Here is a 12,452-nt window from a genome sequence, read left to right as displayed (position 1 = left end):
GATGAATACTGCCAAATTCTAGAATTATTTCCTCCTTTTGTGAGGAAGAAATTCTGCTATAATACCAATACTTCTAAGAAGTCTCAGATGTGGAATGAATATCAGAATGGATAGAGGCAGAGTTACTAAGGAAAAAAGGGTGTGTCTCTCTCAAAGGGCCTAAACAAAGGGAATAGGTTCAGAGACAGGAACCTCTTGAGGTTCATTAGAGATCTCCACTATTTGAACTGTTTTAGTTGTCTGAGGCAGGGGCTTCTTTATAGTAGTGGGGTTGAGCACCAAGAGTGTGGCTCCAGTGTCAGTTAGGACTAGAAGAGGTTCATCCCCAATCTGGAGAAATGTTTCTCAAAGCTGATTAAGAGGGAAGACTGGGAAGAGCCCCTAGTTCCTTGGAATCCCAACCTTAAGAGTTGGGAGGAAGTTGGAAAGGCTGGTTAGAGGGCTAAAGGCACCTTAAGTGCTTAAATTTGTGACAATCTCTTTCCCAATATCCTGGATCTTTGCAATAATAGCAGAAACTAGAAGGGTTTTGGTTTCACTTAGGAGCCTTCATTTTCCAGAGGTGAAGATTAAGAATTTTGGTGGTCTTCCTTAGAGATGACTCATCTAGAGAGTGTAAGAGAGCTGGTTTGCAGATTAACTAAATCTGGAGGGGACATAGTTTCTGATTCCATCCTGGTCCTTTTTCTTTTTTTTTTTTTTTTAATTTTATTTATTTATTTATTTATTATTTTGGGGGGGTACACCAAGTTCAATCATCTGTTTTTATACACATATCCCCCCCCCACCCTCCCCATCCTGGTCCTTTTTATAAAAGGGAAAGCTCCCAATTCATCCCATTAATAAACATAGAATTAAAAGCTACCTGGGTATTATCAACATCTGAAGAAAGACCAGAATTTTCTTTAAAAACAATCAGAGGTTGACTGTAATAGTTATGAACAAGTTCATCAGATCTTTGTGTGCAAGCCTGAATTTGGTTCCAATCAACAGACTTTGGAAAAGCCCTAGGCTCAAGGCCTTGGACAAGAACTGTGTGCATTGAAACATAAGCAGATGGGAACTAATTAGACTTTAAAACTTTTGCATAGCAAAGAAAACATCAGCAAAATGAAAAACAACCTACTGAATGGGAGAACATTTTTCCTGGTGATACGACCGATAAGGGATTAATATCCAAAATATATGAACAGCTCATACAACTCAACATCAAAGAAACAAACAACCCAGTTAAAAAATGAGCAGAAGACCTGAATAGACAGAAGACATATAGATGGTCAACAAACACATAAGAAGACACTCAACATTGTTAGTCATCAGAGAAACGCAAATTAAAACCACAATGAAATATCACCTCATGTCTGTCGGAATGGCTATTATCAAAAAGGACAAGAGTAATGAATATTCCAAGGATGTGGAAAAAAGAGAACTCTTGATCACTGTTGGTGGAAATACAAATTGGTGTAGCCACTGTGGAAAACAGAATGGCAGTTTCTTAAAACAAAAAAATAGAACTACCATATGACCCAGCAATTTCACACCTGAGTATATATCCAAAAAAACCCAAAAATACTAATTCAAAAAGATACATGCACCCCAATGTTCATAGCAACATTATTAACAATTGCCAGGATATAGACGGATGGATAAAGAAGATTTACACACAGACAATGGAACACTATTCAGCCATAGAAAAGAATGAAATTTTGCCATTTGCAACAACATGGATGAACTTGGAGGGTATTATGCTAAGGGAAATAAGTCAGACAGAGAAAGACAAATACTGTATGATATCACTTATATGTGGACCTACAAAATAAAACAAACTAGTGAATATAACAGAAAGGAAACAGACTCACAGATATAGAGAACAAACTAGTGGTTACCAGTAGGGATAGGGAAGGAGAAGGGGCAGAATAAGGGTAGGAAGTGAAGAGGTACAAACTATTATGTATAGAATAAATAAGCTACAAGGATATATTGTACACCACAGGGAATATAGCCAGTATTTTATAATAACTATAAATGGAGTGTAACCTTTAAAAATTGTGACTCACTATGCTATACTTCTGTAACTTACATAATATTTTACATGAACTGTATCTCAATAAAAACAGAAATTAAAAAAAAAAAGAATTGTCTGCATTGACAGGGCCAAAGTAAGGTGGTCACCAGGCCTAGACTAGGACTATGAGGTCGCTAAGGGCCATGGGACACACACACACACACACAAACACACACACACACACACACACACACACACACACACACACAGGAACCAGGAAGAAGGACCCCCCCCTTCCTCCTCTAATGTCCCTCCAACACCCTCTACTGGCCTCTACTGACAATGCTTAATTTAAGAAACTGCTTGAAACAGCCCAGTCCATTGTCACAGAGCATGATCTGAAGAAAGCATTTGGAGCTCAGAGGCAATAAATTGAAAATTGGCACAGATGGTCAAATTGTTCCAGTACCAGTTAGTGAAAATCCATTCTTTTTTAAGTGATTTAAAACATAATCCTGATATTTTCATACATTCATGGTTCTGTTTGGGGATTCTGTATTCTACAAAACTATTGGGGTTTTTCTTTTGTTTAATTTTATTTACTTATTTTGGCTCTGCTGGGTCTTTGCTGCGGTGCATGGGCTTCTCTGGTTGTGGTGCACAGGCTCTAGAGCACGTGGGCTCAGTAGTTGCGGCACGCAGGGGTGTATGGGATCTTGCTTCCCCAACCAGGGCTCAAACCCGGGCCCCCTGCATTGGGAGCATGGAATCTTAACCGTTGGACAACCAGGGAAGTCCCCAAAACTGTTTGTAGATCTCTGTGTTAGTACCACACAGTTTTATCACTATAGCAAAAGAGTTTTGACACTTGGTAAAGCAAGTTCCCCCTCATTATTCTTTTTCAAGTATTTTTGGGATATTCCCAAACATTTTTTTCCAGGTGTGCTTTATCATCAATTTGTCAAATCCAATTGATCTACATTAAATTCATTTGTTAACTTGGATAGATTTACAGTATCAGCCTTCCTGTCTAGGTACTTAAGAAAAATAAAATTCCTTAAAAAAATTCTTTAACATGTGGTAAAATGGTGTAGCCACTGTACATAGTTTTAGCTCTTACATTTAGGCCTTCGATCCATTTTGAGTTAACTGTTCCATGTAATGTGAATAAGGGGTTCAACTTCATTCCTTTGCATGTGGATATCCAGTTCTTCCAGCACTATTTGTTGAAAAGACTTTTCACTTCCTATTGAGTTGTCTTGACACCCTCACTGAAAATCAATTAGCTGTAAATGTGAGGGTTTATTTCTGGACTCTGATTCTATTTCATTGATCTATTTGTGTATCCTTATGCTGATACCATACTGTCTTGATCACTGTAGCCTTGTGGTAAGTTTCAAGGGAAATGTGAGTCCTCCAACTTTGTTCTTCCCTTTCGAGATTATATCAGATATTCAGAGTCCTTTGAATTCCACATGAATATTAGGATAAGCTTGTCAGTTTGTGCAATGAAGACAGCTTGATTTTGAGGCGAATTGAATTGAATCTGTAGATGAATTTGGGGGGTATTACCATCTTAAGAATTTTAAGTCTTCCAATTCATGAACATGTGATGTCTTTACATTTATAGGTCTTCTTTAATTTCCCCCTACAATGTTTTAGAGTTTTCAGTGCATAAGTCTTACACTTGTTTGGTTAAGTTTATCCCTAAGTATTTATTTTCTTTGATACTATTGTCAATTTAGTTATTTTCTTAAACCAATTTTGGATTGTTCACTTCTATTGCAAAGAAATACAATTGATTTTTGTATATTGATCTTGCATTTTGTAATCTTGCTGAACTTATTAGCTCTGTTTTCTTTTTTTTTTAATTGAAGTATAGTTGACTTACAATATCGTGTTAGTTTCAGGTGTACAGCATAGTGATTCAGGTTTTTTGCAGAATATATTCTATTTTAGGTTATTGTAAGATATTAAGTATAATTCTCTGTGCTATACAGTAAGTACTTGTTCTCATCTATTTTATGTATACAGTTTGTATCTGTTAATCCCATATTCCTAATTTGTCCCTCCCTTCTCCCTCTCCCCTTTGGTAATCGTAAGTTTGTTTTTTATGTCTGAGTCTGTTTCTATTTTGTATATAGATTCATTTGTATTATTTTTTAGATTTCACATATAAGTGATATCATATAGTATTTGTCTTTGTCTGACATTTCACTAAGCATTATATTCTCTAGGTTCATCCATATTGCTGCAAATGGCAATGTTTCACTCTTTTTTGTGGCAGAGTGATATTCCATTGTGTATATATACCACATATTCTTTATCCATTCATCTGTTGACGAGCACATGGGTTGCTTCCATGGGTTGCCTATTTTAATTTTTTAGTGCTGCTGTGAACATTGGGGTGCATGTATCTTTTCGAATTAGAGTTTTTGTTTTTTCTGGATATATACCCATGAGTGGAATTGGTGAATGATATGATAGTTCTACTTTTAGTTTTTTAAGGAACCTCCATACTGTTTTTCATAGAGGCTGCACCAATTTACATTCTCACCAACAGTGTAGGAGGGTTCCCTTTTCTAATGAAACTTTAAGTAGTATCATAAGTAGAGCATAGTCAGGAGCACAGCCTCCAGATTCAAATTCTAGCCAACATCATCACTTAGTAGCTGTGTGACTTTCAACAAACTACAAAACTTCTCTGAACTTTAGCTACTTTTTTGTAAAATAGGGACAATAATAGTTCCTACCCCAAAGAGCCTTGGAAGCATCATATTAACTAATCCATGTAAAGAGCTTCGCATAGTGCCTAACAGAAAAAGTACTCAAAAAAAGTTATCTTAACTCTATGACATAAATTAAAGCAAGATGCTTTTTGACCCATCTCCTAGAATAATGGAAATAAAATCAAAAATAAACAAATGAGACCTAATGAAACTTAAAAGCTTTTGCACAGCAAAAGAAACCATAAACAAGACAAGAAGACAACCCTCAGAATGGGGGAAAATATTTGCCAACGAAGCAACGGACAAAGGATTAATTTCCAAAATATACAAGCAGCTCATGCAGCTTAATACCAAAAAAGCAAATAACCCAATCCACAAATGGACAGAAGACCTAAATAGACATTTCTGCAAAGCAGACATGCAGATAGCTAACAAACACATGGAAAGGTGCTCAACATCACTAATCATTAGAGAAATGCAAGTCAAAGCCACAATGAGGTATCACCTCTCACCAGTCAGAATGGCCATCGTCAAAAAATCTAGAAACAATAAATGCTGGAGAGGGTGTGGAGAAAAGGGAACCCCCCTGCACTGTTGGTGGGAATGCAAATTGGTACAGCCACTATGGAAAACAGTATGGAGTTTCCTTAAAAAGCTAAAAATAGAACTACCATATGACCCAGCAATCCCACTACTGGGCATATACCCTGAGAAAACCATAATCCAAAAAGAAACATGTACCACAATGTTCATTGCAGCACTATTTACAATAGCCAGGACATGGAAGCAGCCTAAATGCCCATCAATAGATGAATGGATAAAGAAGATGTGGCACATATATACAATGGAATATTACTCAGCCATAAAAAGGAATGAAATTGAGTTATTTGTAGTGAGGTGGATGGACCTAGAGACTGTCATACAGAGCAAAGTAAGCCAGAAAGAGAAAAACAAATATCGTATGTTAACTCATATGTATGGAATCTAAAAAAATGGTACTGATGAACCCAGTGACAGGGCAAGAATAAAGATGTAGATGCAGAGAATGGACTTGAGGACACGGGGAGGGGTGGTGCGAAGGGGAAGCTGGGACGAAGTGAGAGAGTAGCATTGACATATATACACTACCAAATGTAAAGTAGATAGCTAGTGGGAGGTTGCTGCATAACATAGGGAGATCAACTCGATGATGGGTGATGACTTAGAGGGCTGGGATAGGGAGGGTGGGAGGGAGTCACGGGAGGGAGGGGATATGGGATATGTGTATAAATACAGCTGATTCACTTTGTTGTACAGCAAAAACTGGCACAACAGTGTATAGCAATTATATTCCAATAAAGAGCTTTAAAAAAAAAGTTATCTTAAAAAACAAACCAAAAACTGTTCTCCACTAAACAAACCAGGAATAGAAGGAAAGTACCTCAACCTAATAAAGACCATATATTGAAAACCCACAGTGGGGAATTCCCTGGTAGTCCAGTGGTTACGACTGGGCGCTTTCACTGCTAGGGCCTGGGTTCAATTCCTGGTCCGGGAACTAAGATCCCACAAGCCACACAGTGCAGCCAAAAAAAGAAAAAGAAAAGAAAACCCACAGTGAACATCAAAGTCTATAGTGAAAGACTGAAGGCTTTTCTCTAAGCTTGGCAACAAGGCAAGGATGCCCACTTTCATCATTTCCATGCAACATAGTACTGGAAGTCCTAGCCAGATCCATTAGTCAAAAAAAAAAGAAGAAGAAATAAAAGGCATCCAAACTGGAAAAGAAGTAAGATTATCTCTGTTCACAGATGACATGATTTTATGTAGAGAAAATCCTAAAGATTCCACACATAAAAGAACTGTTAGAACTAATGAACAGATTAACAAAGTTGCAGGATACAAAATCAATACAAAAAAAATCAGTTGTGTTTCTATACACTAACAATAAATAATCCCAAAAAGAAATTAAGGAAACAATTCCATTTACAGTAGCATCAAAAAGAATAAAATACTTAGAAATAAACTTAACCAAAGAGGTAAAACACTTGTACACTAAAAACTACAAAACATTACTGAGAGAAATTAAAGAAGACACAAATAAATGGAAAGACATCCTGTGTTCATAGATTGGAAGACTTAATATTGTTAAGATGTTAATACTACCCAAAGAGATCTACAGTGTCAATGCAATCGCTATCAAAATCCCAATGACATTTTTTACAGAAATAAAATATCCACCCTAAAAATCTTTTGGAATTTCAAGAGACCCTGGATAGCCAAAACAATCTTAACAAAGGAGAATAAAGTTGGAGGTCTCACACTTCCTGATTTCAAAACTTACTACAAAGCTATGTTAATCAAAATAGTGCGGTACTGGCATAAAGACAGACTCATAGACCAATGAAATAGAATAGAGAGCCCAGATATAAACCCTTGCGTATATGATCAAATGGTTTTTGATGAGGGTGCCAAGACCATTCAATGGGGAAAGGTTAGTCATTTCAGCAAATGGTATTGGGAAAACTGAATATCCACAAGCAAAAGAATAAAGTTAGAACTTTACTTTATACCATATACAAAAATAAACGCAAAATGAATCAAAGACCAAAAGAGCAAAAACTTCGAAACTCTTAGGAGAAAATATAAGGGGAAAACTTCATGACATTAGATTTGGCAATGATTTCTTAGATATGACACCAAAAGCACAGGCAACAAAAGAAAAAAAATAGATACATTGGACTACAGCAAAATTTAAAACTTTTGTGCACTTTTGGCCTTTTTATTACATAGTTTGCTGCCAAAACAAAAGGTTTGGTGGTTTAGTGTATCCTCTGAAGGTGGAGTGATGTTGGCAGCTGCTATGTCCATCATAAACACATGACTTCCTGTGCAAAAGAAGAGTAATTGTGCAGCCAGTTATCCACAGATGGCATGAACTCCTTCCTCAATATTTCTCCTTCAGATTTTCAGGGACACATTTGATTCATTTACTTAATAATAAACCAAACTCAGACTTCCCTGGTGAGGCAGTGGTTAAGAATCCACCTGCCAATGCAGGGAACATGGGTTCGATCCCTGGTCAGGGAAGATCCCACATGCCGAGAAGCAACTAAGCCCGTGCCTAGAGTCCGTGTTCCACAACAAGAGAAGCCATCTCATTGAGAAGCCTACGCAGCACAACAAAGAGTAGCCCCCACTCACCACAACTAGAGAAAGCCTGAGTGCAGCAAAGAAGACCCAATGCAGCAAAAATATTTAAAATTTTTTTTTGACGTAAACAGAATAGACCATTTATTAAAACATCGTGTGATAAAATAAAGTTTTTGACTCAATGCTACAATGGTAAACATTTCCCCCTCATTAACATTCCACCTAAAACACAGTTAAATTACAACACAATATGACCAAAACTTGAAAATATTTCTGTCCTCTACCACTTAATAACTGAACAGTGAGGTGAGTGCAGCGCTAGGTTTTCTTGATGAGCCAGAGATAAAGGATGATAACCTAAAAGACAACTGAAATCCCTTACACCCAAAGGTTAAATTTTATTTACGCTGTTCACTGGCCCAAACTTAAAATTCTCGTTATATCAAAGATTTCATGAATCATCCCCCTCCCTGCCAAAAATAAATATTAGGAACAGATTAAGGATGAGTTGGGTTTTAAACTGCACTTTATTTGTTACTATAACATTGTCTTTGTTTTTTAACTGATCAACCATAAGCATGCAAAGAGTTCTCTTCTGAACGGAACTGCTTCCATAGCTCCTTGGATATCAGTGAGTAAATTATAAAGGTCGTTCAATTTACAGTTCTCTCCTTTATAGCACTTCTAAGCAGTGTGTGAGACACATACCACAGAGGTAGGAAAGACCATCTTTAATAAATTATCTTCTTAGTTGTTGAGGATTTCTGAAAATAAAGCTGAAAAACGCTAAACCATGCCTTTGATGAATCTCAGAAGACCACAGATCCATTGTCTCTTATTGGAAGAATTAGGCCCCTGGAGAATTCTAGCCTTCATAGGGCACTTGATAACAAGAGCCAGCAGGACTCTGAACACCTGCATGAAGGACACTTTCCACGGCTCTCATTTGCCAATTCTCTGGACCACCCAGTCCTGCTGGCAGAGAGGGCAGCGATTGTTCTGTTTCACCCACAGGGACATGCAGCAGTTGTGGAAGGAATGATTACATTCTCCCCAGACCACAACACAATCCTCTTGTTTGTTTTCAGCTTGACATCTAAGACAGGCATCCATCACCTGGACCCGACAGATGGCGCACGTATGGCACTCCACGTCCCAGCTCCACATGGCCACCGCGTTCCACTTCTTGAGAGAGAACATTTTGTCGCCTCCCGACTTGGATCCTGCGCTCCCGGAGTGAGAGGACAGGGCGCAGGGCTCCTCGCCGTCTTCCACGTCGGCCATGGCGGCGGCGCGGAGCCGGCGGCGGAGACGTTGGGTCGCGGGAGGCGGGCAGCTATCTTAAAATTTTTTTAAGTAAAAAACTAAAAATAAGCCAACCTTATAATTGACACTATAACAAAAGACAAATACTCTCAACCACTCCTGCAATATATTAGCCATTTGATCAAAAGCATAAATGGAATTTGATGATTCAGAGCTTTCATATGGGAAATTATTTATTTTTCCAGAGATTACCAATAGCCTAGACAAAATTCTATTTCCCAGAAAAATAGTCAACATACAAGATGTAGTTAAAATAATGATGCTCAGTATCGTTGTCTCTGATGGTCAAGTATATTTTCCCTTGTTCCAAATACAGATCTCCATGTTCTCCCAATTCACTCTCGGCCTCCCACATCTCATTTAAACAATAAAAAAGATTATGACTTCGCTTTTATTATCTAGGTTAGGCAAAATGTTCCCTGAGTTTCCACTAAGTTTTGATTTTGTCAAAAAACATAATCACAGTTCTCTTAAAAACCCACCCCAAGTATTCATTCTTCTATGCTGAATTTACTGACCTCCTGGTCATCTTGAGTTTTAACCAGCAAGAGCCTCTTTGATACATCCTTACTTGCATTTAATGAAGTCATGCTGTTAAGTGTCTGGAAATCGATACGAGCTGGAACAAGTCTCCACTGATGGTCTTGGAGAGGGAGAGTAGCTGGCCATGAAAGACCTCTGAGCTCCAATGAGAAGGCAGAAGGAAGCAGGCCCAAGGCTAACCCGGAAGAACAGCCTGTACCTTGGAACAAGTCAATAGATTCCATGTAAATGGCTCTGTAGTGAGAATTGCCTGGTGTTCCAGTTGTGAGGACTCCAGGCTTTCACTGCCCAGGGCAAGTGTTCCATCCCTGGTCGGTGAACTAAGATCCCATAAGCCAGCATCCAAAAAAAAATAAAATGGCTCTGTAGTGAAGTACAATCACTTCTCCAGGGGAGATTTTTTCCTTCATTAAAAAAAATGCGTTTAAATGCATTTTGAGATTAGTTTCCATCATTAAACAAAAGGTAGTCAGAGAGAGAGAAGCAAAATTTGGGCAATGTCTGCCTATGAAAAGTCAACGTGGCCTTAATGTTATTCTACTTTTTCTAAAGTTGAATTTTTCTGCTGTGTAGCATAGCAGGCCATATGTGAAATTCTATTCAAATTTACAAGTGATGTGGTTTTATTCTTGAATCATTTTTAAAATTAAAATATAATTGACCTAGACACTTTGTTAGTTCCAGGAGCACAACACAGAGATTTGATATTTTTATAGATTACAAAATGATCACCACAAGAGGTCTGATCACCATCTGTCACATACAAACTTATTACAATATTATTGACTATAATGCTGTACATTTCATCCCCGTGACTTATTTATTTTGTAACTTGAAGTTTGTACCTCTTAAACTTCCTCACCTATTTCTCTCATCCTCTGGCCCCCATCCACTCTGGCAACCACCAGTTTGTTCACTGTATCTACGAGTCTGTTTCTGTTTTGCTATTTGTTCTTTTTTTAGATTCCACATGTAAGTGAACTCATACAGTATTTGTCTTTCTCTCTCTGACCTATTTCACTTCGTGTAATACCCTCTAGGATCTATGTTGCCGCAAATGACAAGATTTCATTCTTTTAGTGGCTGGATAATATTTTATTTTATCACCTTTTCATTATCCATTCATCTACTGATGAGCACTTAGATTGCTTCCATTTCTTGGCTATTGTTAAATAATGCTGTATATCTTTTCAAATTAGTGGTTTTATTTCCTTCGAAAAAAATACCCAGGGGACTTCCCTGGTGGCGCAGTGGTTAAGAATCCGCCTGCCAATTCAGGGAAACGGGTTCGATCCCTGGTTTGGGAAGATCCCACATGCTGCGGAGCAACTAAGCCCTTGCGCCACAACTACTGAGCCTGCGCTCTAGAGCCTGAAAGCCACAACTATTGAGCCCTAGAGCCACAACTACTGTGCCTAGAGCCCACACTCCGAAACAAGAGAAGCCACAGCAATGAGAAGCCTGAGCACCACAACAGAGAGTAGCCCCCACTCACCACAACTAGAGAAAGCCTGCACACAGCAACGAAGACCCAACACAGCCAATTAATTAATATAATTTTTAGAAAAAGGAAAAGAAAAATACCCAGAAGTGGAATTGCTGGATCATATGGTAGTCCTGTTTTTAGTTTTTTGAGAAACCTCCATACTGTTTTCTATAGTGGCTGCACCAATTTGCATCCCCACCAACAGTGTACAATTGTTCTCCTTTCTCCACATCCTTGCCAACTCTTGTTATTTGTTGTCTTTTTGATAATGGCCATTCTGACACAGGTGTGAGAATATATCTCATTGTGGTTTTGACTTGCATTTCGCTGATTGTTAGTGACGTTGAGCATCTTTTCATGTGCTTGTTGGCCATCTGTATGTCTTCTTTAGAAAAACGGCTATTCAAATCCTCTACCCATTTTTAAATCAGGTTGTTTATTTGTTTGATCTTGAGTTGTACGAGTTCTTTGTATGTTTTGGATATTAAGCCTATATCAGGGACTTCCCTGGTGGTGCAGTGGTTAAGAACCCGCTTGCCAATGCAGGGGACACAGGTTCAATCTCTGGGCCGGGAGGATCCCACATGCCACGGAGCAACTAAGCACGTGTCTCACAACTACTGAGCCTGCGCTCTAGAGCCCATGAGCCAAAACTACTGAGCCTGCATGCCACAAAGACTGAAGCCTGCACGCCTAGAGCCTGAGTCCACAACAAGAGAAGCCACTGCAATGCGAAGTCTGTGAACCACAACGAAAAATAGCCTCTGCTTGCCTCAACTAGAGAAAACATGCACAGCAACAGACCCAACACAGCCAATTAATCAATCAATTGATTGATTGATTGATTGATTAAAAATAAACCCTTATCAGAGGGACTTCCTTGGTGGTCCAGTGGCTAAGACTCTGCACTCCAATGCAGAGGGGCCTGGATGTGACCCCTGGTCAGGGAACGAGACCCTGCATGCCAAAACTAAAGATCCCACATGCCACAACTAAAGATCCCACATGCTGCAAGTAAAGATCCCACATGCTGCAACAAAGATCCCGCATGCCACAACTAAGACCCAGCACAGCCAAATTAAAAAAAAAAAAAACCCTTATCAGATGTATCATTTGCAAATGATAAATTTCTCCCATTCAGTAGATGCCCTTTCTGTTTTGTTTATAATTTCCTGGACTGCTGGTGGGCAGGGTGGGTCCTGGTGTGGCTGACTGCACTGTCTGAGGAGAA

At 38.7% G+C, this 12,452-nt stretch overlaps 1 protein-coding gene across 1 annotated transcript; it reads right to left on the bottom strand.

Moving 5' to 3' along the window:
• Positions 1-8,370: 8,370 nt before the first annotated feature.
• On the bottom strand, positions 8,371-9,200 carry LOC130832508 (RING-box protein 2-like). Its single transcript, XM_057700821.1, has one exon. The coding sequence runs from the start codon at positions 9,148-9,150 to the stop codon at positions 8,809-8,811; it is 342 nt and encodes a 113-aa protein (XP_057556804.1). The 5' UTR covers positions 9,151-9,200; the 3' UTR covers positions 8,371-8,808.
• Positions 9,201-12,452: the final 3,252 nt, after the last annotated feature.

Source organism: Hippopotamus amphibius, chromosome 12 (genome assembly GCF_030028045.1).
Source record: "Hippopotamus amphibius kiboko isolate mHipAmp2 chromosome 12, mHipAmp2.hap2, whole genome shotgun sequence".
Classification (NCBI taxonomy): Eukaryota; Metazoa; Chordata; class Mammalia; order Artiodactyla; family Hippopotamidae; genus Hippopotamus; species Hippopotamus amphibius.
Note: the sequence above shows the minus strand (reverse complement) of the source record. Positions and strands in the feature narration are given on the sequence as shown.

Coding starts and splice junctions, on each gene's coding strand:
- LOC130832508 (XM_057700821.1), bottom strand. CDS start 9,150: ATGGCCGACGTGGAAGACGGCGAGGAGCCCTGCGCCCTGTCCTCTCAC.